The sequence below is a fragment of the Triticum aestivum genome, chromosome 6D (assembly GCF_018294505.1).
Source record: "Triticum aestivum cultivar Chinese Spring chromosome 6D, IWGSC CS RefSeq v2.1, whole genome shotgun sequence".
Classification (NCBI taxonomy): Eukaryota; Viridiplantae; Streptophyta; class Magnoliopsida; order Poales; family Poaceae; genus Triticum; species Triticum aestivum.
This window is the reverse complement of record NC_057811.1, coordinates 116,749,140-116,776,311: the sequence shown is the minus strand read 5'-3', so window position 1 is coordinate 116,776,311 and position 27,172 is coordinate 116,749,140. Positions and strand designations below refer to the sequence as shown.

The 27,172-nt window shown below is 47.6% G+C and overlaps 1 protein-coding gene across 3 annotated transcripts; it reads left to right on the top strand.

The window, feature by feature from the left end:
* The first annotated feature begins 3,703 nt into the window (after nt 1-3,703).
* Nucleotides 3,704-19,753, top strand: LOC123143983 (uncharacterized). Of its 3 annotated transcripts, none has more exons than XM_044562985.1 (13): nt 3,704-4,336; nt 5,950-6,047; nt 6,133-6,219; nt 6,310-6,378; nt 6,469-6,682; nt 7,440-7,576; nt 7,660-7,851; nt 7,928-7,997; nt 8,088-8,220; nt 17,225-17,338; nt 17,419-17,512; nt 18,887-18,966; nt 19,158-19,477. In XM_044562985.1, the coding sequence occupies exons 1-12, from the start codon at nt 4,016-4,018 to the stop codon at nt 18,921-18,923; spliced, it is 1,566 nt and encodes a 521-aa protein (XP_044418920.1). In that variant the 5' UTR covers nt 3,704-4,015; the 3' UTR covers nt 18,924-18,966; nt 19,158-19,477. The 3 variants fall into 3 exon arrangements, with proteins under 3 accessions (XP_044418920.1, XP_044418921.1, XP_044418919.1); XM_044562984.1 differs by lacking the exon at nt 19,158-19,477 and adding an exon at nt 19,530-19,753 and having other exon boundaries at nt 3,705-4,336; XM_044562986.1 differs by lacking the exons at nt 6,310-6,378; nt 19,158-19,477 and adding an exon at nt 19,530-19,753.
* The last annotated feature ends 7,419 nt before the right edge of the window (nt 19,754-27,172 follow it).

Below are 27,172 nucleotides of genomic sequence, written 5' to 3'. Positions count from 1 at the left end.
CGGCTTCAGAGAGAAAGGCGTTTTTGCTTTCTGAAAACGTACTTTCTGTCGCCTGCGGTCAGTAATGCGCTTTCCCTTCTCTGAAAATGTATTTTCCTTAGTGCGCTTTCTGTTTTAACCGACAAGGGCCTGTCTGTGAATATTTATTTTACAGATTAGTCCCTGTCATTCAAACTGCCGTATCTTTGCAACCACAATTCCGGCTGAGGTGATTCCAATTCTCGTGTTCTCTGTTCGTCAAGCTCTTTCTGTTGGTGTCATTTTCATAATGTTTTACATAGTGAAAATGACCATTTTGCCCTTGCCCGTAAACAGTCCCCTCCGAGAGAGAACTGTTTCCGGCAAATCTTTCCGCGATCGTTTCGCACTTCTTCCCGAAGTATTTGTCGACCCCCAGGAAAGCCAACCTCTTATCATGAGCCCCGAACTTGCATGTTGACGTTGCTTGCACCTTGTGTGTGTGTAGTTGCAGTTGTTTCTTATCGTTGTCGTCTGCAGTTATTCCGTTAGGCTTATCATGCATGCTTGTGTTTTCATGATACATTTTGCCATGCTAATTAGAATGTTATTTTGATAATGCCATGTCACTACTCTACTTTATTTTCATGACATCGTTATAAAATGCTATGATGATTGTAATGCACCGTTGATATGCTAGTATTTGGTATGGCCATGTTCTTTATGCGATAGTTGTTCACTAGAGAAGTTCGGTATTTTATTAAAGCATTTGTATGATGCATGTTCATTGTTGCATTCATGTTCATGATGATGGAGAAGGAAATAAAATGACTTAATAATAACAAACCTCCTCCGTCATCGATGGGATCGAGTCATAGTGCCACCAAATTGAACTTTTTCAGTGCAGCCACATTTTGCCTTTATGGGAAGGCCGTAATGCGATCTATTGTCATGCCTCTCGCCGGTGCCTCCAACTAGGGAAGGTTATGGGCATGCGCTACCCTGCTCAGGTAGGCGGACATAACTTTGTGTGCCCGTTGTTGTTATTATGGTACCGGGTCCCTGTGTGGGATCGTTTTGGCCACGACGGTGGTCGTTGTGTCTTTGGTAGACACGGGCCACCCAGGACTAGCCAAGTGGGGAGTGAGTCGGAGTAGCCGGGAGAGTGTCGTGGCAGTAGGTCGGTTTCGTCGGAATGCCGTTGGTCCACCCGAATGGGATGACGAGGCCATGGGTTCCGTGGTGTGGGTACAGTGTGCTACCTTTGCAGAGTGTATTCAATCTATCGATAGCCGCGTCCTCGGTCATGGGCATAAGTTCGTAGTAGGTCCCACTATCAGGTCTTGGTCAAAATGGAGGATAAAACTGAAATAATTAAGTTGGTAAATAAAGATGTGATAACAAGAATATGGTGACTTGGACTATGAGATAGTCGTGAGAACTCACGGCGATGGTTTGATATGATCACGAGACGAGGTCTCGGTGAGTGTCAGAGACCAAGTGTTGGTCGTGGTTGTGATCGCCGGAAAGATCACCGTTCGGTTGCGAGGCAACTCGTTGGTAAGAGAGTCCGAGGGACTCGGTGCACAAGTTTGGTTGCATTGCATGAGTAATATGTTGCATTTAAAAACCAAGGCAGAACAGAAGATGGTTGCATAAAGTTAACATGCTATGTCTGCATTGGATATATTCGGTAGTTTATTTTCAGCATAGTTTCATGATGCCATGCCATGCTTTGATTGACATGTTAAATTATGCCATGATTGAGATGATATGTTATGTTGCCATGTTAGAGGCAGGTTTTGATATGCCATGATTACTGCCATGTTAGTAGATGCTATGATATTGTTCATGCTTAGTTGATCTTTATCATGCCATGTTTAGTAATTGATATGAGATAGGCTGTTACATGCGCTCAGTTCTTGCTTTGTCTTCTGCTTGTTTGGATGCTATGTATTTGGTTGTCTTGCAAGTACATTCAATGTACTGACCTGGCGTGTCATGCTAGTTTTGTAGGTCGTACCCGAGTTGTTCGCTTGATTCGTCGTGCTAGGCCGTAACCTTGCCAGTCCTGTGAGTTGTGGAGCCCAACCAGAGTTGATGAGCCGCCAAACCAAGACTTCCGCCGCCTTTTAAATAGCCTTAGGGCTATGCCAGATAATTGTATTCATCAATGATGTACTCTTCTATACATGTATTTGATGAATATTCTTGTACCTGGAATACCTGTCGTGCGTCAGGTGTGTTATCCTGGGCTGACGTGCGAAGGCCCCCTGTTTCATGCGAATCGGGGTGCCACATGGGGCGCCCCCCAAAGCCCAATCCGAATTGGGAGGGGGGCGGCCCCCCTTTCCTTTCTCTCCCTCTTCCCTTCCTTTCCCCTCCTAGTAGGACTAGGAAAGGACTAGGAGTAGGTTCCCCCCTTGGGGCGCACCCTAGGAGGCCGGCCGCCCCCCTCTCCACTCCTTTATATATGGGGGAGGGGGGCACCCCATAGACACACAAGTTGATCTTAGCCGTGTGCGGTGCCCCCCTCCACAAATTTCCACCTCGGTCATATTGTCGTAGTGCTTAGGCGAAGCTCTGCGTCGGTAACTTCATCATCACCGTCAACACGCCGTCGTGCTGACGAAACTCTCCCTCGGCCTCAGCTGGATCTAGAGTTCGAGGACGTCACCGAGTTGAACGTGTGCAGATCGCGAAGGTGCCGTGCATTCGGTACTTGGATCGGTTGGATCGCGAAGACGTTCGACTACATCAACCGCGTTACTAAACGCTTCCGCTTTCGGTCTACAAGGGTACGTGGACACACTCTCCCCGCTCGTTACCATGCTTCTCCTAGATAGATCTTGCGTGATCGTAGGCAATTTTTTGAAATACTACGTTCCCCAACACAGGGGCTTCTCGCCGCCGCCGAGCTTCCTCGTTCGCGAGACGGAGGAATACGACCGTCGGCACGGGCGTACGCCCTCCTCGGCCGCGGGCTCGTCCTCCGCCGCGAGATCTTCCCACGCCGCGAGCTCTTCCTCTTCCGGCGCGAGCCTTCTCCCCGTGAAGGAGTGGTCGGAGGAGATCGAGGTCATCGCCGTCAAGCAGGAGCCCGAGGAGATCGTGCGCCGCGGCGTCGCCGGGCCCGAGGACTTCGTCGCCAATGTCGACGCGGTCGCGGCCGCCATTGCCGAACGCAGCTTGCGCAAGGAGGCGAAGCGCCGACGCTGCCACGAGGAGCTCGAAGACGTCGTGTTCCAGCAGGCGGTCGCGGCGAACCTTGCCGCCAAGGAGAAGGATGGCGAGTGGCGGCGCATCCGCGAGGAGCAGAATGAGAAGTACATCGACCTCGACAGCTCCGACGAGGAGGATTGAGCTCCTTCACCGCGTCGTCCATGGTCGCGAGCTCGCCGCCGTGAGATCCCCACCCCCTCTAGTACTAGTAGTGAATGTAGTATGTAGTATGAACTAGTATTTGTAATGAATTAGTGTTTGATCATGTAGTATATGTAGTATGTGATGAACTACTACGTTTGCAATTTCTCCTGCGATTACGTTTGCAATTTCTCCTGCGTTTTTTTTTCAAATTATACAACTCCGTATACAGTTTCTGTTCGGCTGCGCACGTTTTTAACCCGCAAACGAGATCTTTATCGAACTGCAAACCTATTTTGTGAATCAAAATTTTGCGAGTCTACTAGAGATGCTCTTATCATGGCTGCTCGGGCAGGGGAGCTCGGTGAAAACCAAGGTCGGGGGCTCGGGACATCCGAAAAAAGGAGATACTGATAATAACTAAGTAGGGGCTTCAGTTAAGTACTTAAGTGTTCTTCCCAATTTCAAGAAAAAAAAGTGTTCTTGCCACTCTCGCTCTGCTCGGACGCGCGCCGCCATGGACAGTTCCTCCCTGCTCTTCCCTCGCTTCCAATCTCGTCGCGTTAGCCACCTTCCAATTCCACCAACGCGAGAAATCTCATTTTTCCAGACACAGAGTTCCAGTTCTCTAGTTTCGATGCGAATTACCCAGCGCCATCTCTTCCCCAGTTCTCCAGCCTCGTCAGAGTAGCCGATGGAGATAGATCTGAACCGGGACGCCCGCGACGGCGACGCGGAGAGGGTCGCCGCCCCGCAGAGTAACCGCGCCGTCCGAGTGGAGGTCGTCGCCCAGGAGGGCAACGGCGATGGTGGCATGGTGGCCGCTGCGGAGGGCGTCGGCGCTGCCCCGGAGACGGTCGGCGTCGGCGCCGAGGAGGGCGTCGCCCCGGAGAAGAACGGCGTCGGCTCCGGTGGCGAGAAGGGGGTCGCCTCGGAGGGGAGCGGCGCCGGCGCCGAGGTGGGCGCTGCCGTGGAGACGAACGGCGTCGCAGGTGACGTCTGGATCTGCCACCAGGTGAGTGAGAGCTCCCCTCCTCCCTTTCCCTTCTTTTTGAGCGAAATTCGGGAGACGCCAGGCGACTCACGAGGCGATCCCCAATCGCAAACCCTAGCTAGACCCTTCGACCCTCCACTCACTCCTCGCCGCCGTCGCCCTATTATTGCTCTGGTTGCGTCGTGGTGGTCCATGGCGACGGCATGTGTGGGATATGCGCTTCTAGGCAGGGCTGCAGCGGCGGCGGGTGGCTCCTCCACCGGTGGTGGGAGTAGCCGGCGTGCATGGCACCCCGCGCCCACTGAAGGTGGCGGGCGTTGGCGTTCCAGCTGTGCGCTGCTGGCAATGCAACTCTGATGTCGCCGTACGCTGTTCTGCTGGCGGCTCCTACCATGGCGGCACCTGCGCCACTTGCCAGCTTAGGGGGCGTGGCTTTGACGTGCTGCCGACGGGTGCCTTAGTGAGGCTAGAGGTCTGAATGGAAGCGGTAAGCATGGGAGCTCCAGGAGAGGATGAACGCCCTGCCTTTCAGGGTTGGCGACGCCGATGTCTGAGGGCCTCATCTTCCAACTTTGTTGAGGCGTCGTCGTGGAGCTCCAGCACCTCTCCCACCCTGGGGTTTTGTGTTCGGGTAAAAACCTCAGATTTGGCTTGCTGGATCGGGTGCCGCCGTCGTCCATATCCTCCTTGGAGGTGTCGTCTTGGAGCCTTAACTCTCTGGTTCGGGACCGGATGGATCTCAGTGTTGGGTGCAGCTTTAGGAGGTAGGCCTGTGGGTTCTGCCGCAGATTTGGGCATTTCGGCTGCAGGTCTAGTTGGGTATGTAAAGTTTCGCCTGGTTTGCGATGTCCTGGACATGGGCATTTCGGCTGCAGGTCTGTCCTAGCGGCCTAGTTGTGCCCTTTGCAGAACTGGAATCTGTCCTGGTAGTGAAGGTCTCACCTGGTTTGCAGTGTCCTGGACATGGGCATGGAAGGCATCTACGCTTGTGTCATGTACTTGATGCATCTGTCTAATGTCCACTTAGCAGTGCCATGTAGTTGATGCATCTGTGCAGTGTCCATTGAGCAGTGGCATGCATAATTACTCTTTCTATCAATGCACCGAGACGCAAAGCTTTTGCGCTTTATTGAAAAAAGAAAGCAAATTTGGAAGGGCAGGCCCCTACCTTGATTTTTGTTAAAACGTGAGCCAAAAACTTGGATGGCATCTAAAAGATTTACACACCAACCGTACAGATCAGAGAGGAGGGAGGAAAAACAGGGGGTTACGACTTACGACTGAAAAATCCTTTATGCCATGGATCTGATTTTGTTAATACAAGATGCATTTCACACAACCTCCTGACCGAGAAATCTAAGATATCTTTAATGTAATCCTGCAACTCTAGTAACCGATTTCACTGGACAATTAAGAAGGGAAATTGGTCTGAAGTTGCTAGGGGTTATTGTCATTATCTTTTTTAGTTAACAAATCATGTAAGATCTGTTTATCCTTTCTAGTTGTCCACCCGATTGATATGCCAGAAATCCTGAAAGAAAGCAGAACTGGATCCATCCGGACCTAGCTCCTGCTCCCTTTCACTTCTGCTCGATGTATCTTCGTTTCATCTCTTCTGTGTTGCTATTCCTCAGTGCCGTCAGAGAAAAACAGGGCTCACGGCAGCTTGCAGAGGATCCAAGAAGAATGGCAAATGCACTCTCAGATACTGCAAGAATTGCATACGTAACAGGTTCAATAATGTCCTCTCTGCTTTTCTTAAGAGGCTGTGGTAGGCAATCTTGTAGGGGTTTGTTGATGTTCTCTTTATTTAACAGGTACCCTTTGATTGCGGATGAGGTGTTGAAGGAGGAAGCCTGGGAATGCCCCAAGTGCAGGAATGACTGCAACTGCAGCAAGTGCAAGTGAGCAATCTGAAGCTGATGCTTGTCATGAGGGGTTACAGGTTTTTTGTTGTTGTTTATATATACTCGTTACCTGGTTTTGTTTGGCAGAAAGAGGAGAGGGGAGGAGCCGGCAGGGCCAATGGTCCATTCTGTCAAGAGACCGAAGGGCAAGTGCAAGTGAGCAATCTGAAGCTGATGCTTGTCATGAGGGATTACAGGTTTTTTGTTGTTGTTCATATATACTCGTTATCTGGTTTTGTTTGGCAGAAAGAGGAGAGGGGAGGAGCCGGCAGGGCCAACGGTCCATTCTGTCAAGAGACCGAAGGGCAACCTGCGGAGAATTGAGAGCACCGATGCTCTCAAGGATGAAATAGTCATACCCAAGGGAACACTTGTGACTTGCGTTGCTGGTGTAGAGATGCAGCCTGAAGATGTTGGTGCTGCCATTCAATTTTTGGAGTTTTGTCGCTCATTTGGCGAGGTAGTTACGGAAAGCAAATAGTATTTTATTTTTTATCATATATGTTAGTTACACTTCTGTGATAAAATCTCCTTAGTATCACATATGACATGCATCTGCATTTCTGACAATTTGACCAGCGCAATATGTCATCGTGCAAATCATTGCTGAGACTAGGATGTCTTAAGGGCTTCACAATATTTGTGATAATGATGCATGTCTATGCAAGTGCCCAGTTGGTATATCTCTAATGATCTGTATGCTTGATTTCATCTACCTCCAGAAAGTGTCATGATTATTTTAAATCCATCTTCTATCTCTAACAGGCATCATGGAACAATTTAGAGTGTGAGAACGAACACATACTAAATTGATGTCCTAGTGCAGCAATTACAAATTATTTTGTGTTGCATTGATTGATACATGGACTCCTCATTTGTCATTTCTAAATCTTGTTTGCAGTAGCTAAGTGAGGTTGTTTGAGATTATTGCTGAGCTCGTAAATTGTGCAGTTGGTGAGGTCTAGAATCTTGATCCTGTTCTTATTACTTCTGTCTTGTTCACACAAACAGATCGTCAACTTGAGGGGCATATTCTTTATGATGTCAATTAATAATAATCTAAAGAAAGTTTATTTGCATTGTATTTATAGTCTGGCATCAAACTTGGTTTTTGTTTCCATAGTTGGAATTCTTACCAGTTCTTAGCTAACTGCTTGCTTTTAGAGACCTTTTCTTCCGTATTATAAGTAGAATACTGTACAAAATGATTTAAGCAGATCTTCCAAATAAGGAAGGGCCAATCAGAAAAAATTGTCAAAGACATAACTGGAGATCGTCAACTCCGAGAGGTGTCTTCAGTTGTTGCTGAGCTTCACGCAAACCTGTTGTCTGTCATGGAAAATGGCAATTACAAGTAAGTATACTTCAAATTGTATCTCCTTCTAGTTTTGCGCATGTAGTTAAAAAATGACTAAATGAGGTTTTTCCTTTCTTAAGGCCTTTGAAATATCCAAAACATGGCGATACATGGATAAGAAAACTCAGCAAATATATCACTGACTCGACATTACACGCAAAAGATTTCATCCTTGACTGCTTAAGCCATGGGCTATCTGGATATAAAAATTTGAGCCCTTCTCATAAGCTGGATGTGCTGAATTCTCTGTGTGACGAGGCATTATCATCTGAGTAAGTACAGGCTACCATATGTGTTGAAGAAGCTCACTTTACTACTGTCATATTAATTATCTTGTATCTTTTTCAGAAAGTTGAGGACTAGGATTGAAGCTAGAGAGGGTGTGGCCAGACAAAAGATCCGTGCTGCAACCGAGAAGGTATTTCGTTGAGAAGTTCCTTTTTTTTGTGGTCAAGTGTCAAGTCACTTGGTTGACATTAGTGATCAGCAGTTTTCTCTTGTTTCATAGGAAAAGGAGCTAAAAGAAAGACAGAATGACATGGCTAAAACAATGGGAGGAGAAATCGCTGGCAATGAAGAAGCTAATAATATCTTTTGTCAAATAAAAGAGGCAAAAGAAGTCAAGCAGGCAGCCATGAATGGTATGTGGCAGTATGGTTAAATTTGTTTAGTATTGTGCATTTGTTCAGTTCACAGTATTGTTAGAGTTATAATATAAGTCATGTATACCCCTTTGTATTTATCCCGTAGTATAAGGGGTTTCCTGCATATGTACCACACCTGTACATGTATATATATCGGCCTATGGCCTCATGGGAATACAAGTTGCTTATTCCTAACATGGTATCAGAGCTTTAGGTCTCTTTTTCGCACGCGCAACTCGTGCTCGATCCCGTCCCGCCGCCGCCGCGATTTTCTTTCTCCGTCTCGGCGTCGCTACTCGCCCGCCCTCCAGTTCGTCGCCCGCCCGGCTCCTCTCCCTCCCGTCGTTCCCGTCGCCCGCCAGCGCCCGCCCGGCTCCTCTCCCTCCCGCCAGGTGCTGCCGTCCGCCGGGTGTCGCCGTTCCCGTTGCCCGCCAGCCGTCCGCCGGGTGCCGCCGCTCCCGTCGCCGCCAGCCGCCCGCCGTGTGCCGCCGTTCCCGTCGCCCCGCCAGGCTCCTCTGCTTCCGCCAGGTGCCCGGGCGGCTCCTTCCCGTCGCTCCGCCAGGCTCCTCTGCTTCCGCCCGGTGCCCGGGCAGCTCCCGATCGAGTCCTCTCGCCGGTTCGATCCCCTCCTGATCGGCTGGGCTGCCGTCTGCGGTCTGCTGCGCCGTTGTCCTCGTTCGGATCTTTGCAAAAAAAATAAAAAATGTCTACTGCCTCGGGCTTTGTCGCTGTCCCTCGCTGTCCGGTGATCTTCGACGGTACTAACTACACCGAGTTCGCTGGCTTCATGCGCATTCACATGCGTGGCATCCGTCTCTGGGGTGTTCTTTCTGGCGAGGTCTGCTGTCCGCCACGTCCGGTTCCTCCGGTGGCCCCTACTCCGCCGACTCCACTGGTTCTTCCTCCGGATGCTAATCAGGCCGCCAAGGATGCGGCTAAGGTTGCTGATGAGGCTGCTGATCGTGCCTATGATGAGAGGGCTCTGGCTTATGAGGAGGCTCTTCAGACGTATCATGGTGCTTTGTCTGTTTACACCCAGTGGCTTGATGATGATGCTCGTGCTGCCGCTGTTCTCACTGCTAGTGTTCTGCCTCAGTTTGCTTCTGAGTTTCTGGGTCTTCCTACTGTCTTCCAGATGTGGACCTGTCTTCGTCAGCGCTATGAGCCCTCTGGTGATGCCTTATACCTGTCTGTGGTTCGTCAGGAGCATGCTCTTCAGCAGGGTGACTCTACTGTTGATGACTTTTATGCACAGAGTTCTGCTATCTGGCGCCAGCTTGATTCTCTCCGCAGTGCTGGTTGTCGTACTTGCCCCTGCTGCCAGGCTGTCCAGGCCGATTTGGAGTTTCATCGCGTCTACGAGTTCCTGTCTCGGCTCCGTAAGGAGTTTGAGCCCCGGCGTGCTCAGTTGCTTGCTCGTGGCCGTATTTCTCTCATGGAGGCGCTTTCAGAGATTCGTGCTGAGGAGACTCGCCTACGCGGTGCTGGTTTGCTGGAGGTTCCCTCGGTGCTCGCTACTCGGGTTTCTTCCACTCCACCTGCTGCACCGCCTCATGCTCGCTCGAGTGCTCCGCCGCTCTTGCCCACTCCTTCTGGCGGCTCCGGTCGCCCCCGTTCACATTGTGACTACTGCAAGAATGATGGTCATATTGAGTCCCAGTGCTACACCAAGCGGAAACACCTGCGCAAGGCGTGATCATCAGGGACTGCGTCATCTCCCTCGCCAGCTTCAGCCATTGCTTTGACCGAGCAGGATATTCTGAGACTTAAGCGTCTGCTCGCGGCTTCAGGTTCTTCCTTGACGGGTACTGCTGGTTCTGTGACTGATGCTTCCCGCACTGAGCACCCGCACTCTACACAGTCAGGTACATCCCCATGGGTTCTGGACTCTGGAGCTTCTTTTCATATGTCTTCTCATTCTTCCGCTTTGTCTTCTCTTCGCTCGCTGGATTCTCCTGTTCATGTCTTCACTGCTGATGGTACTCCACTTTCTGTTGCTAGTAGAGGCCATCTTTCTACTCCTTATTCTGTTCCTGATGTTGCTCATGTTCCTCGACTTACCATGAATCTGTTTTCTGCCGGTCAACTTACTGATTCTGGTTGTCGTGTCATCCTTGATGTTGACTCTTGTTCTGTCCAGGATCGTCGCACGCACACTCTGGTTGGGGCTGGCCCTCGCCGCCGTGATTCTCAGGGTCTTTGGGAGTTGGACTGGCTTCATGTTCCTTCCGCTGCCACCACCATCGCCAGTTCCTCCGCTGCTGTCGCTTCTGTTACTGGTTCCTTCAAGCAGTGGCATCATCGACTTGGTCATCTGTGTGGTTCTCGATTATCGTCTTTAGTTCGTCGAGGCCTTCTGGGGTCTGTCTCAGGAGATGTCTCTTTAGAGTGTCAGGGTTGTCGTCTTGGCAAGCAGATTCAGCTACCATATTCTCATAGTGAGTCAGTGTCTCAGCGTCCTTTCGATTTAGTCCATTCTGATGTATGGGGTCCGGCTCCTTTCACTTCGAAAGGTGGTCATAAATACTATATTATTTTCATCGATGATTTTTCTCGTTACACATGGCTTTATTTCATGACTTCTCGTAGTGAGGTGTTGTCTATTTATAAGCGTTTTGCTGCCATGGTTCATACTCAGTTCTCTTCACCCATTCGTGTTTTTCGTGCTGACTCCGCTGGTGAGTATATCTCTAAGATGTTGCGTTGTGTCCTTGCTGAGCAGGGTACTCTTGCCCAGTTCTCTTGTCCTGGTGCTCATGCTCAGAATGGTGTGTCTGAGCGCAAGCATCGTCACCTTCTTGAGACGGCTCGTGCTATGATGATCGCCGCCTCTCTTCCGCCTCATTTTTGGGCCGAGGCTATCTCCACTTCTGTCTATCTCATCAACCTTCAGCCATCTGCTGCTTTGCAGGGTGGTGTTCCTTTTGAGCGTCTGTTTGATCGCTCTCCCGATTATTCGATGCTTCGCTTGTTTGGTTGTGTTTGCTATGTTCTTCTTGCCCCTCGCGAACGCACCAAACTGACCGCTCAGTCTGTTGAGTGTGTCTTCTTAGGCTACAGTGATGAGCATAAGGGCTATCGTTGTTGGGATCCTGTCGGTCGTCGGATGCGTATCTCTCGAGATGTGACTTTTGATGAGTCTCGTCCTTTTTACCCACAACCATCTTCCACGGTCTTTTCAGTGGAGGATATCTCTTTTCTCACTTTTCCTGACTCCCCTCCCTCCCGTCGCGCCTGTACCTATTCGTCCCACTCCCTCTGCTTCTCCACCCCTTGTCGATTCACCGCCACCATCTTCCCCGGTCTCCTCACCTAGCATGTCACCGGATTCTACACCTTCATCTCCGGTGACTTCTTCGTCGCCACCCCCTGATTCTACCTTGGCGATTCCTCCTTCTCTTGTTCCATCTCTTCCGCAGCATTACACTCGTCGTTCCCGACCTGTGGATGCTTCCTTGGATGAGTCGTCCTCTTCCTCTCAGCCTACTTATGGTTTGCGTTCTCGTCCTCGTCCGCCTATTGATCGCTTTGGATTTCCCACCGCTGGTGCTGCTGTTCTTGAGCCGACTTCTTACCGTCAGGCTGTTGTTCATCCTGAATGGCAGTTTGCGATGGCGGAGGAGATTGCTGCTCTTGAACGCACCGGTACCTGGGATCTTGTTTCTCTTCCTCCCGGAGTCAGTCCCATCACTTGTAAGTGGGTCTACAAGGTTAAGACTCGCTCCGATGGTTCTCTTGAGCGTCACAAAGCTCGTCTCGTGGCTCGTGGTTTTCAGCAGGAGCATGGTCGTGATTATGATGAGACTTTTGCTCCTGTGGCCCATATGACCACTATTCGTACACTTCTTGCCGTTGCCTCTGCACGCCACTGGTCTATATCTCAGCTTGATGTTAAGAATGCCTTTCTTAATGGTGAGCTGCGTGAGGAGGTGTACATGCAGCCACCACCTGGGTATTCTGTTCCTGATGGCATGGTGTGTCGTCTTCGTCGCTCTCTCTATGGCCTTAAGCAAGCCCCTCGTGCCTGGTTTGAGCGTTTTGCTTCTGTGGTCACTACTGCTGGTTTTTCAGCAAGTGTTCATGATCCCGCATTGTTTATTCACCTTTCTCCCCGTGGCCGGACTCTTCTTCTTCTTCTCTATGTTGATGATATGGTCATCACTGGGGATGACCCCGAGTATATTGCCTTTGTAAAGGCCCGTCTTAGTGAGCAGTTTCTTATGTCTGATCTTGGACCTCTTCGCTATTTTCTTGGGATTGAAGTCTCTTCTACCTCTGATGGCTTTTTTATATCCCAGGAAAAGTATATCCAGGATCTTCTTGCTCGTGCTGCTCTTTCTGACGAGCGCACTGTTGAGACTCCTATGGAGCTCAATGTTCACCTTCGTGCTACTGATGGTGATCCTCTCCCTGACCCTACGCGTTATCGTCATCTCGTTGGCAGTCTTGTCTATCTAGCTGTCACTCGTCCGGACATCTCTTATCCGGTTCATATCCTGAGTCAGTTTGTTTCTGCTCCCACATCGGTTCATTATAGTCATCTCCTTCGTGTTCTCCGATATCTTCGGGGTACGATCTCTCACCGTCTCTTCTTTCCTAGCTCCAGTTCTTTACAGCTTCAGGCCTATGCGGATGCTACGTGGGCTAGTGATCCTTCTGATCGCCGTTCGCTTTCTGCTTACTGTGTTTTTCTTGGCGGTTCTCTCATTGCCTGGAAGACGAAGAAACAGATTGCAGTTTCCCGTTCGAGTGCTGAGGCTGAGTTGCGAGCTATGGCTCTTTTGACGGCAGAGGTGACTTGGTTACGGTGGTTGCTTCAGGACTTTGGTGTTTCTGTCACTACACCGACTATGCTCTTATCTGACAGTACAGGTGCTATCAGCATTGCGCGCGATCCTGTGAAGCATGAGCTCACCAAGCATATTGGTGTTGATGCTTTCTATGTGCGCGCTGCTGTGCAGGATCAGGTCGTTGCTCTTCAGTATGTGCCTTCCGAGTTACAGTTGGCGGATTTCCTGACAAAGGCCCAGACTAGAGCACAACATGGCTTTTATCTCTCCAAACTCAGTGTTGTTCCTCTACCATGAGTTTGAGGGGGGGTGTTAGAGTTATAATATAAGTCATGTATACCCCTTTGTATTTATCCCGTAGTATAAGGGGTTTCCTGCATATGTACCACACCTGTACATGTATATATATCGGCCTATGGCCTCATGGGAATACAAGTTGCTTATTCCTAACAAGTATGTCTGATATCTTTCAATCACGTTTAATATATCATTTCACATCAAATGTAGTATGCCTTAATATGTACTCCCTCCGTCCCATAATATAAGAACGTTTTTGACACTACACTAGTGTAAAAAACGTTCTTATATTATGGGACGGAGGGAGTATATATGTATTTTTCTGGAAAGTACCTTTGTAATATAACTACATTATTAGGTTTTATATTACTCCCTCCAGTCGACAAAAACATGATGGTCTGGACATAGTTTTGGTCTAACTTCTAAAACGTTAACCACCAATAAGGCAATATCTTCTAAAATATTTTGATTGTGTGAGTGAGAACCATATGTATGGATTTGTCTAAAAAATACTTGCACATTATAACGATTTTATTAAGTTTTAAACATTATACCATAATAGAAACTGATGGTCAAAGTACTATTCTTTGAGATTGTGCAACATACTATCTTCTCAAAGACGCGAGGGAGTAGTAGAAACAAATGATCAAAGTTAAGACCGGAGGGAATATGTAACTTCCACTGACGTCAAATTGTCTGCCCCTCCACCATACATGCATACCGACCATTTTTGTAAACATACTGTTTGTATAGTGCAACCCAATTCTTTCATGCATGTGGACATAACCATCCAAGATAAGGTAGCCCTAAGAAATGGAAACATATGATAATATGTTGATTACCTTAATTCATATGTGCTCTGCTCCCTGATTTTGTAACAATAAGATGGAACTTGACCATTGTTTTAGAGTCAGAGTCAATCAAGATTGATGTCTGTTGGCAAACTTATTTGTGCATCCACCATACTGCTTTGTGTTCACCCTTCTACCTACACATCTTCCCACTTTGTTTTCTAGTTCGATACCATCGGGCCCATTGGTGTTTATCCTGCCAAAATAGAAGCAACTGTGACAAGGATGGACATCGCCGATAATGGAAATATGTATGTCACACAATGTTCTTCCTGTGACACCAATCTACCACCTATTTTGATGTCGACGGCCTTGCCATTTTCACCATCGGGCTGCTTCTGTTGTTAGCGTAGCCATGGCTAGCACAACTTGTATTACCAATTGATCAACATACCAAGTCAAAGGCCCCTCATGTTAGGATCTTTTTCCTCATAGGATCGCTCCCCCACCCTCCAAGGTCCATTTTTCTTCGATTTTTAGGTATGAAACCGAAGGGGAGCCTTGGCGCAGTGGTAAAGCTGCTGCCTTGTGACCATGAGGTCACGGGTTCAAGTCCTGGAAACAGCCTCTTACAGAAATGTAGGGAAAGGCTGCGTACAATAGACCCAAAGTGGTCGGACCCTTCCCCGGACCCTGCGCAAGCGGGAGCTACATGCACCGGGTTGCCCTTTTTCTTTAGGTATGAAACCCTAATCTTAAAGATGAGATTTTCCCTAATATAATGCTCCTATTACTCTTGGCGACATCCATATTTTGATGGTGTCACCTAAACTGTCTAGGCGCTTGCCTAACTAAAATACCTAGGTTGATGGCCCTTGGGGTCTGATATGGCCTTGGGGGTGCTATCTCAATGCCAAGGTGATGCCATGATAACCCCTCCCTGGAGTGTAGTAAACTGTTACAGACAGTTCTTGCAACGTTGTGAAATAGGTAGAACAGAAGATTCAACAAGCCTTGTAAAAGTAAGACGTGATGGCAACAATGGTCCTACCAGCATAGCAATTAGACTGTCATTAGGGCATGACGCCATGGCCTTACTTTCACGAATTATAAGCGACATGTTGGGTCAGGTAGTAAGTTTGCTCTAGACTACCAGTATGAAGGAATTTCAGGAGTATTACGTTGCTTCGCTTTTGGAAAGCGGGAAAAATAACCCTAGGGCTTTGATGCCATGTTGGGAATATGCAATTAGAACCCTAGGGCTTTGATGCCATGTTGGGAATATGCAAATTGCATTTCCATGAGGCAAGTACATGTGTGGTAAATATATAGAAAACCCCTTATACAATGGGGACATTACATGGCTATATATAACTCTAACAAGTTTGAAGGTGATTATGGGCTGGTTGAGGTTTTAGAGCAAACACTCCTAAAGCTAGGTCTAGGAAATAATGTTGATTAAGTCTTCATACCTTGTCCTATTTAAAGGGGTGGAAATGAGTTAAAAATGCTAATTGAGAGTTTGATATCACAATATGTTTTCTTTGATATGATGAAAATTCCATTTGTGACAAGTGTTTGAACAAGTGATGGCGACACTGATGACTTCCCGATTAAAATAGGACTGCGCCAGGGGTCAGCTTTGAGCCCTTATCTTTTTTGCTTTGCTGATGGATGAGGTCACAAAAGATATACAAGGAGATATCCCATGGTGTATGCTCTTTGCGGATGATGTGGTGCTAGTGGACGATAGTCCGACGGGGGTCAATAGGAAGTTAGAGCTATGGAGACAAACCTTGGAATCGAAAGGTTTTAGGCTTACTAGAACTAAAACCGAGTACATGAGGTGTGGTTTCAGTACTACTAGGCACGAGGAGGAGCAGGTTAGCCTTGATAGGCAGGTGGTGCCTCAGAAGGATACCTTTCAATATTTGGGGTCAATGCTGCAAAAGGATGGGGATATTGATGAAGATGTGAACCATCGAATCAAAGCCAGATGGATGAAGCGGCGCCAAGCTTCTGGCATTCTCTGTGACGAGAGTGCCACAAAAGCTATAAGGCAAGTTCTATAGGACGGCGATTCGACCCCAATGTTGTATGGCGCTGAGTGTTGGCCGACTAAAAGGCGACATGTTCAACAGTTAGGTTTGGCGGACATGCGCATGTTGAGATGGATGTGTGGCCACACGAGGAAGGACAGAGTCCGGAATGATGATATAAGAGATAGTTGGGGTAGCACCGATTGAAGAGAAGTTTGTCCAACATCGTCTGAGATGGTTTGGGCATATTCAGCGAGGCCTCCAGAAGCTCCGGTGCATAGTGGACGGCTAAAGCGTGCTGATAATGTCGAGAGGTCGGGGTAGACCGAACTTAGACATGGGAGGAGTCCTTAAAGAGAGATCTGAAGGACTGAAGTATCACCAAAGAACTAACCATGGACGCGGGTGCGTGGAAGCTTGCTATCCATGTGTCAGAACCATGAGTTGGTCGCGAGATCTTATAGGTTTCACCTGTAGCCTACCCCAACTTGTTTGGGACTGAAGGCTTTGTTGTTGTTGTTGTTGTTGTTGATGATGATGAAAATTCCATCTTAACTCCAAATAAATAAGTTGGAACAGAAGCAATCATGATTCATGAGGCACCCCTTTACTTTGAAAATCACATAATCTTTCATTGACAACTTTTAGTTATGCAGCAGAAGCGCAGTTCGAGTGTCAGTTTTCCTTTTCAATTTAATGTATCCTCCATTTGCAATTTTTGGTTTACTTTTATTTTCAATATTTTGCATAGTGTGCAGTCTAGACTGGCCTGGTAGTTACTTTTCAGAATGTGAAAGTAAAGATGCTTAATTTAGTTTCTTAACATTTCAAGCATACTGAGCCTAATTCAGTTGGGAGGTGTAATAAGATGGGAGGTGTGGTTGTACACCCCCACCACCGAGTCTCTTCTGACATGTGATTTAGGGTGCCTTTCTTATTCTAGAAACAATAGATAGGTCCTATGTATTCTTGTCCTTCTGTTTTATTATGTGATGTGTAAAATGTCTATGCTTTTTTTTAGTAAAAAAGGATATTGAGCTAGCCATGCTGTATTAATTTCTTCTTTTACTTCTCAACTATGCAGAATTAGAGGAACGGGGATGTGTCCTCAGGTCCACGCCTGTCATGGTAGACAAAGGAGTAGCATACTGGAAGCTGGATGGCTATTGTGATAACAATACAAACATATTGCGCCAAGGTAAGAAATTATTATGAGATAAGTTTTCATTTTACTCATTTGCAAATATATAGTGATTAGTAATACCATGTTTATGTCAGAATTTGACAAAGAAGCTACAATGAAGAACCAAGACAAGTGGTTCATGTTCAGTGAAGATGAACAGAAAGTAGTTGAAAATCATGTAACTACAAGGTAAGGAGTTAATCTTACCAAATTATTTTTCTGTATCCCTCTTTCCTAAATGCTGTAGACTTGCTGCTACAGTGGTTTTATGTCACCAACGTGTTTCTGTTAATTACCCCATCTGAGGGCCTCCTTGATTCACGATTCTCAAAATGCGGGAACAGGAAAAACGTAGGAATAGATTGTCATGTCCTTTTCTATCCTACAGGATTTGGAAGAGTGTTTGATAGCACAGGAAAAACAAAGAATCTTACAGAGCTTTGAAGATGGAAATTTTCCTCCAAAATGTAGTACAAATGAATCCTATGAAAAAAATCCTAAGGATTCCAATCCTACGAATCAAACAACCATCATAGAAAAAATCCTAAGGATACAAATCCTATGAAATCCCTTTGTATCAAACGAGCCCTGATATTTTATGCTGTAGACCCATTAATTCTGGTAAAAAGAACTCATATTTGTATGTGTTGCTACGATTGGGCAATTTAATATGATATAGTACTGTAATTGAAGCATAATGCTATGAAGTAGCATTTTCTAAAAAATGATCATTTTTTTATGCCTTACAGTGTGTTGTCAAAAGACTTTTCTTGACAGTACATTCTCATATATTCTTGAAAAGCAATAGCTGGCATTCACCATTGTCAGTATTTCTTCTGCATGTCACCTACCTACCTACCTACCACCCTCCTGCTAGTGTGACCCGATCACCCGATGCTTTCATTACCTGCTGTTCAGGCCTTTAGGGACATTTTGGGTTGGGGGTATTCCACCATCCCATGTGGGAACTAACAGATGAGGTAATTTTGATTGGCGATATGATTATTTTATAGAAAGGTTACTGATTTACTTTGAAAGGATTCACCAAATATGCTTAGGTGACAAATTTACTACCTGCGGTTTTGGGATGCTTGAATTATGAAGTCTGGAGCTCCTAAACAGATTGTTGATTCCTTACTTTCATGGATTTATGGTCTTCTGTTTCATTTTGGAAATCTATAGCCTGAGGCTTAGTTCTGTACATTTGGTCTCAAGATATAAATATCTTTGTATATGTGCTGTAAAGCCACGCTCAGTTGCTCATATCTGTGTCTTGTTATTTTTTTTCTATAAACACTTCTTCATTCAAGCAAGTTGTACTTTGAGCATGATTGGACTTCTGGCTGATGATGTGTTCAGTCTTTTCTTCACTGCGTAGAATTGATGTGTCAATATGCTCAATTTCTTTTGGTGTTAACAAATTTCTTATTTATTTTGGGCTGGATATTTTGTTTTCTCGTTTTCTAGTCCGAGAAGTATTGCCAGCTCAGTAAGTTGGCCTTTTTTTTATCGATATAGTAGTAAAAGGCTGACCCAGTATCTTGTTGCAACTGTCTAAAATAGGTCCCAGCGCCCATGGAGAAAGGATAACCGGGTGTAATGATTTACAGATCCCAATCTCCTGCTGTTTTAACTGCTTGATGGTATTCATTTGTCCTTTCTATGTGCCTTTCTTTTTATGGCTTCTAGGATACACCACATTTCCTTTCAAGTAAAATGGATATAAGTTATTTTACAACCCATCGTCACTATTTATGTTCTAACAGCAAAGCATATATAAACCACCAGTGTTGACTCTGCTGTGCTTATCAACCTGATGAGTGTTCACTTGCAGTTACAGCTCAACTTCACCGGAAACATACGTAAAAGATAACATCGGAGATGTACAGAAATTTGCACACGAATCTCCATTGCTTCTTCAAACCCCTTGCCATGCTATAGCAGGAAGAAGCTACTGCGTTGAACAGAATATCACCTGCGGTAGTATTGCTGATATAGTCCCGAAACATAACTTTTAGCTAGTCTACAAAAGTATTTAGGATAAAACTATATTTTATATGCCACCGTAAAGCGAGTCATCACATGAAACTACATGGTTAAGTATTTATCCTATTAGAGTTTTGTAATGATTGTTTCTCTTAAGTATTAAGCTCAGAGTGGGAGCTGTGAATTATTTTCATCTTCTTTTGATGTTCTGTTTTGGCAGGTGAATGGACTACCCCAGATGACAGTTGCTACAGAACAACCAACATTTCTCGAAGATTGGGTCATAGCATTTGAATACAAATCTTGTGGCATCTTTTTTCTCCCCTATGGGAACACAGCAAGACTTTGTAGCACCTTCTGATGTATTTTTTGGGGATGTTTTGAAAATGAGAGAAAGCTAGAGCATGCAGCTTTGCTGAAATTTATATTAGCATTTGAATGTCATACAGCCAAATTTTCGTGCTGTATCGTACTCCCTCTGTAAAGAAATATAAAAGTGTTTAGACCACTAACCGCTCTTATATTTTTTTACGGAGGGAGTATAATTGATTATTGACCATTCTATAGCAGAAAAGGATTACTTCCAGTATCGAACATGGAAGAGCTTTCTTTGATTTTTTTACCTTTTTAGAAAAGGAAGGATTCATTGCTTGCTTGTCTGGTTGGTGCCCTAGGCAGACATGGTCAGAACTAGTGTTTGGAGAATAGATATATAGCCTCTAGCATGCTATCCGGAGAATAGGGACGGCCACATTGTGCGCACCGCTGCACTCGAGCAGCTATCTGGAGAATAGGAACGGCATTTACATCAGGGAAAATATCAACATGATACCATGATGCCACTCATCAAAATTCAATAAACAAAGAAATGCAGGAGAGGCTGACATCGAGGACCCAATAAGTTTCACAACCTGTATGCAAGAAAACGCCCCTTCCTCGCATCAGTCTAACCGTTGCATTTCAATCCAGTGGCCGGCGTGCTTTTTAATTTCTTTCTTAAGCCACACAAACAGCGCCCGCTGGACAACGTGCTACCGGCCCCTGGGACCGGCAAAGCTGTCGGGTGCACCTTGAAGCCCCAATTGCTGTCTAGGCCATCCCTTCAACCCTACACAATTCTTGTTCTTCTCTGGTGACGACACCCCACCCCGTACCTTAACCAGTCAACCCTTAGCATTGGACGGCATTGTTGCGTTGTTCCCGGCTCAAGTCGTTCTGTTATGGCCTCGCAGGCAACCCCCGCCTTGCCGCGCTTGTCATTGTGCCGCCGTTTTTACTCTCGCTTTGACGTAGAATCGACTAGACAAACAAAAATTCAGTTCAAGCATCATGTAAAGAGCAAAAGCACAGAAAGTGTCGGTACCTACTGTAATGCTCCACCAAATTGTCAATATAATCAATAAATGAGAGAACTATACAAGAAAAAGCTGACACCGGGGACCTAGCAGGTTAAACTTGGCCATACACATGCAAGTGTCTCCTTGTTTCTCGCATCAGCCGTTCTAGCAGTCGTTGGATTCAAATCCAATTGTTGGCGTGCTCCTTCAATCTCCCGTCTTCTTCCTCCAACCATGCAAACCAGCTCCAGCCGGACCGCCTGCTCCCAACCCTCGCGTGGACGACAGCGTTGTTGCGTGCCCTAGCCCTAAAGTGAAGCACGTCCCATGCCATCCCTTTAATCCCCACACCACATGTTCTTCTCGTTCGAGTCCTCACTTACTCAACTTCTTAACACGTTCCTCTGGTTTGCTTTTCGAGTCCAACATACCCATGTCAAGTGGATCCAACATATTTCACACACTGACATCTGGTACCTAGAAGTCATCTGCTTGTTTTTAGATCGAGTAAGTATCAATTGGGTTGGGCGAGCGTTGGGCCTACGCTGCCCAGGTTTTTTCACAGAACATGACCGGCCCAACTTTTTTTTTCTAAGAAAAATGCACATCCCCACTTTAATTTTTTTTAGAATACCCAAGTGCAAATCTTTCAAGAGGAGAGATGGATTTGGGCCATGAAGGAAATTTTAGTCTTTTTCTAGGTTGGCACGCTAAGCAAGTGAACTATAAATTCTTAAAAAAAAAGGTATAGTTCTGCTACATATTTGAAGTCTGGCATTTGGGACCCACCTTTCCCTAGAAAATCATTGAGCCCCATGAGCTTGAAGCCAGTGCAAGGCATTGTCAACATAATCGACAAACGACTCTGCCAACCGTCGTAGTCGTTGGATTGATATCCGATGTCTATTGTGCTTCTGCAATTCCAGTCTTCTTCCTCCAACTGATCAAATGAGTGCGATCAGGTCATCCGTTCCTGCCTCTCACGGCCGACGGCGCTGCAACGCTCCCCTCGCCGCCCCATCCCATGCTAAACCGCCTCCCAGGCCATCCTTGTACCTCCACACCTCCTATTGTTCCCCGGTGACGGCAGCCCCACCCCGCACTTGAACCAGTTAACCATCATCCCCTCACGTGGGATTACACCGTCACATCTTACTAGGCTATGAGTCATTCCCGTTCGAGGCCTCTTCGTTGTCTACCGCCTTGGTGCGCTCGCCCAGGCGCTGCCGTCCGATGTTGTTAACGTAGTCAACAAACAAGAGTCATTGAAAGAGTACTGCACATGGAAAGGCTGACAATAGGGACCCACTAGGTTCAAGATCACGCGCAAAAAGGAGAGAGAGAGCACACACACGACTAACACACTCAAACTGACCGAGAGAGATCGAGAGACTACGCATATACTAGTACTAACTAACTGGGTATAAACACATATGAGGCTAATTCAATATGCCGAATTGGTGCATATGGGCCTTTGAGATGCCCTACGGTCGAGGAACTTTGTGCGATCATCCAGTTGGTCCTCTCCGAGCGGTGGAAGCATAGGAACAATATCGTCTTCAACCAACATGTGCTATCTCGGTCGATGGTGCTCACTAGGATAAATCGGGAATTGGGGGAGCGGGGGTCAGCAGCAGGCTAGTATCAATGGAGCAGCCTTTCTGATGGAGTTCACACAATGACTGTAATCACGTAACACTTGTCTAGATGGAGAGTTGTGTGTGGGTGCGTCCTTGATGTATTCAGATATACTCCCTCCTTTTCTTTTTAGTCTGCATATAAAATTTAGTCAAAGTTCTAAGTTTATAGAAAAAGATATTAACATTCACAATATGAAATCATTATTATTAGAAGCATCATGAAATTACTTTGCATACCGTATAGCTTTAGTATTGTAAATGTTGATATTTTTCCTACGAAGTTAGTTAAACTTTTGACTGTGACCAAATTTTATATGCATACTAAAAAAGTAAAAAAGAAACGAAGGGAGTACAAAGTGGTTGGCCATCTTCGTCCGTTCTTTTATAATACTCCCTCTATTTCCTTATACAAAGCCATTTCATATATTTATGTCTAACTTTGACAATTAATTTTACCAACAAAAAGTAAGTTATATGCGATAAAAAGAGTTTCGCTGGATTCACATTTCAAAAAAGTTTCCAATGATATATTTTTTATGACATATAATTTATATTTTGTTGGTAAAAATTGTAGGTCAAAATTTGACAAAAAAAAACAAAGTGGCCTTGTATAAAAAATGAGGGAGTATATGAAACGCATGCCGATGGGTACTCCACATGCTTCATTTTACGGGTGAAAATACATGAACACCCATCTGACAAATTTACATTTTTTTTTTGCAGATTACAATTATCGCTGATCCACTTGGGGCGACGATACTACAAGTTGCAAACTGATCCGATCACTGACAAGCGCAACTGGACTGAACCACCCTGCTAATTCTCGTGTTTCCGCCAAAGCCAAAACCAAATCTAAAATCGTTTGTCTTGAGCCTAGCTTGGCGTCTGGACCGTGCCCCGAGGGAGGCCACAGGCACCCGGCACGCACCTCCGGCGGTTGGTTCGGTCCGCGACATGACGCCCTTTCTTTAAGCTCCAGCAGCACATTTGACTATAGTAATATCCGGGAACATGCCAATGGAGGCCGGATCACATGGCGTGCAACATGGGCAGAATGCTTGACCAGACACCTGCTACATGCTACACAAAAGAGAAGAGGCTCGTGACCAACATGTTGGTGCAGATCCACCATCAAAGGAGATCGAGAGGATGTGGTTATACAAAGTTAAAACGAGCGTTGCTTGTTTGTTATGCCTATAAGCCATAGGATGTGTATTAATATGGACTACAAATATTTGTCTAGAGAGCCTCACATGGGCAAGGTCACAGGGATGGCGTTGCTGCGGCAGAGTGGAGGGCTGTTGCCTCTGGTCTACATGGCTACTCGAGTGTTAGCCCACTGGACGGTTGAAGGAAGAAATCAAAAGATACTCCTTGCTAGCTTTGCCAGAGAGGAGATCCGGGAGTGTGATCGGACAAACTCGATGTGTAAATGAATGAATGAATGAATGAATGGCTGGATTCAATGCGAGCTAGGAGTGCCTGCACTGACCAGTCTGATGGCATCTGCGGCGCGTAGTGGCCAGATCACGCAACATTGCAAGTTTGGAACACAAACTTGCACGGGATGGGAGACGACTGCGAGGAGCCGGGGAGAGCACGTATATGATGAAAATGTACATGGTTCTAGCATGCGGGGCAATAATATGGACTGAAGTAGCAGTCCTGTCCACTTCTGGATACATCGTTGTATTCTGCCACAGTTGCTGAACGAAAAGACCCGTTGCTGAATTACGTTGCGTCATTTTTTTCTCTCTCTCTTTGCCCGCGGTTATATGGAACGCGACAGGCTTGGTTTCTCTGTTCGAAATCTAGCCGGCTGCATTAGCCTAGCCTAGCCGAGCCGAACCGAGCCGAGCCTTCCTGGCTGCTCCGTGGTGGATAATCTGTGTCAGAGCCGTAGCCTTTTGAGCACCGCTAGCGGGCAGGCGGGTCCACTCCGTTAACCAGTCCACCACCACCGGGCGCCCCGCCTCACCCGGCCAGGGCATGGCATGGCATGGCATGGCAGCTACAACAGGAGCATCTCCTTTACCGAGCAGATTTCTCACAACGCTACTCCAGTAAAATATCCATAGGTGCAATGCAACGGGCTGGCCGATGAGCACAGGGAAGCCTCCCCTACGCTACGCCACACACCCCTTGTTGCAGCCTACCCATGGGGAAACCGATGGATCCGCGATCGCGCCGCGCCCAGTCCGGCGTGCCCAGCATATGAGTGCGTGGTCAGCATGGGATGGCGGGCGTACAAGCATACGTACGGTACATACGCCCAGGAGCGCAGCGGCAGGTGACGGACCGATGGACGGACGGGTGAGAGGATCGAAATGGGTTCGGCCTTCGGCGCCATGCCGTGCCTAGTCGACCGAGCCCGGCCGCTTGACCAGCAGCCAGGTCAGGGTCGACGCAGGCATCCAGGCCGCGCCTGCCCGGGTCCCGCCGCCTGCATGGTGCATGCGCTCCGTCGGAGACGACAGGACCGTTATTACTCCATGGCGCTGCTGCTGCACTTCCACCCACCCACCGTAAACACATCGCCATTCACTCCCGCCGTGCATGTGCGTCCATCATTAACGGCTACTCCTAACCCTAGCTTCTCGTACCACTAATCACGGTAGGAAAAAAATAAAAGGCCCACCTGCTGTCGTTTGTGGTTGCCATGTCCACAGCACCTGGTCACGGCACGACACATTGCATACCGAAGACGCTAGTACTAATCTCACCACCTAGTCCGGATGGCAACACGACAAGCCGGCGCGACGGACTCCACCCATCACGGCCGCTTCCGTTGGCGGTCGAGCACGTACCACGTACGTACATCACGTAGTACGACCGAACAGCAACGGGGAAGGAAGGCGGCATGCCTCGTCCCATCCCGAACATGCCCCTGTCCGTCCGTCCCACCGCACCGTACTGGGGCCTGCCGCCTGCATGTATACCCCACCGGTCGACAGGAAAATTTCCTGCGCTGCCCTCTGCCCGGTACAAGTTTGACCGCCACAGTACCGCCCTCGGCCCTCCGGAAACGACAGCGGGGAGGGGCACCGCGGTCTTTTCAGCGCAGCTCAAATGATTGGGCGGCAACGTTTCCCTCCCTTTCTCCCGATTTTGGATCCGTGTCGTTTTTGCACGTAGACCCCCTTGCTGTTCTCGGAAAGGGCCGCTCATCCAGGCGCCCATGAATCATGATCCTTCGCGGCCCATGGAGGGGCCGAACGGGAAAGAGGCCCACTCAGCTCGCCTTTGCCTTTTCCACGAGGGGCGGCAGGGCCACCGCCGGCGGCGACCACGTGGTGGCCGCCGGGCGGAGCGGCCGGTGGGCAAACAGCTGGCGATCACGTGCCCGCGCGGTGTGCCGAGGACCACCCCTCGCCGTCGGATGGAACGGACGGTCGAGATGTCTTCCAGTAGAGAGGAAAGGCTCAGGCTCAACCAAAGCAGTGGAGTGTGGTGGTGTTGAGTGGGGTTGGTGGTGGGGGTCACGTGCCGGGGCCCTCGAGTCTCGGCGTGGTCAACGTGGGGGATAGCAGAGTGGGTGGGGGGAGCGGATCAAGTAAATTCTCCAGGCCGAGATAACGAGATAAGGTAAAAAAACGAGAGCCGTTACCGCCGTAGAAAAAACTCACGCCGTTCACTACAACGGGAATACGTGGACAGGAAAGAAACAAGAATCTAGGTAGCCTTTTGCTACGTGGACGATGGATCTTTGCGGACAGATTTGTTCCCTAGCGAGCTAGCTAGGGTAGCAGTAGTAGCCTTTCGCCATCGGACGGCGCGGCGACGGACGGCACGGCACGCGGGGAGGATATGGTCTCCTTGTACTTTCCGGTGTCGGCGTCGGCGTCGGCGTCTCCGGCGGCAGCAGACCGGACCAGACGAGGCCGTCCGTCCGTTCATTCATTCACGGATCAGCAAATCTAATCGCCGTGTCGGCACTGTTTTGGATCGGCGTCCATCATGGCGGACAAAGGGAGAACTGTTGCGCGCGCATGGGGAGGGGGTGCCGAGACCCATATCCATCTGGACGACGGTGATGGGACTTGGGCATGGACATCTGTCTGCACGGCAGGAGCAACTGGTTTTCTTGGTTTTATTTACGGAGCTGGATTAGCAAGCAGTCGTCGTAATAGGCAGTGCACCAAAACTAAGCTCCCATGGAAGCCTTCAGTCCATCATACTTGCACTGCCGCTCTATGTTCTGCAGCGCAACGTCTACAGTCGTGTTTGCTTAATCTGTGTGTGTGGATGTGTTTGGAAGCATCTGCTGACAGAATCCACAGGACCCATTTATCTGCTCAAGCAACCACATTACTCATATTCAAAATTTCAAATCCATACAAAGCCATGCACAGTTGCGCATAGACCATATAGCACACACCCAATTCAAAAATTCAACACAAGCACGGCAAATAAAATTTCAACAGTTCATACATAGTAAATACACAAATGAATTAATCGCCTCTGTTGGTGCCCCTCATAAATCTCTTTTTATTCGGTGATGAAGTGCTTCTTGCAATCATCATCCATGAGGTTAGTGTCGGCCAACACGATCCTTAGCTCCTCGGTGATCCTCGCGAGCCTCGCATTTCTCTTTATTAAGCTGAACTGTCTCATATGTCTTCGTCTTCTCAAGCTCAATTTTTGTAATTTTCTCTTGTTCTTTATGTCTATCCTCTCCCTCTCCATGATCATCCTATCCAACACCTCCTCTCGGTTGAACTCCATTCTCTCCCTTTACACACCCAAGAAAAGTTTCTACCTCTCCTCCTCCTTGTCCTCTCCATTCTCCTCCATTTTCTTCATTGTTGCAAAAGATGCCCGTCCATGTGGTAGACATTTTGCTTGTCGTGCCATCACACGCGACGCTATCCTTCTCCTCCCTCCCC

Coding starts and splice junctions, on each gene's coding strand:
- LOC123143983 (XM_044562984.1), top strand. CDS start 4,016: ATGGAGATAGATCTGAACCGGGACGCCCGCGACGGCGACGCGGAGAGG. Junction 6,048..6,132: donor AAGAATTGCATACGTAACAG/GTTCAATAATGT, acceptor TTTATTTAACAG/GTACCCTTTGATTGCGGATG. Junction 17,339..17,418: donor TACAAACATATTGCGCCAAG/GTAAGAAATTAT, acceptor TGTTTATGTCAG/AATTTGACAAAGAAGCTACA.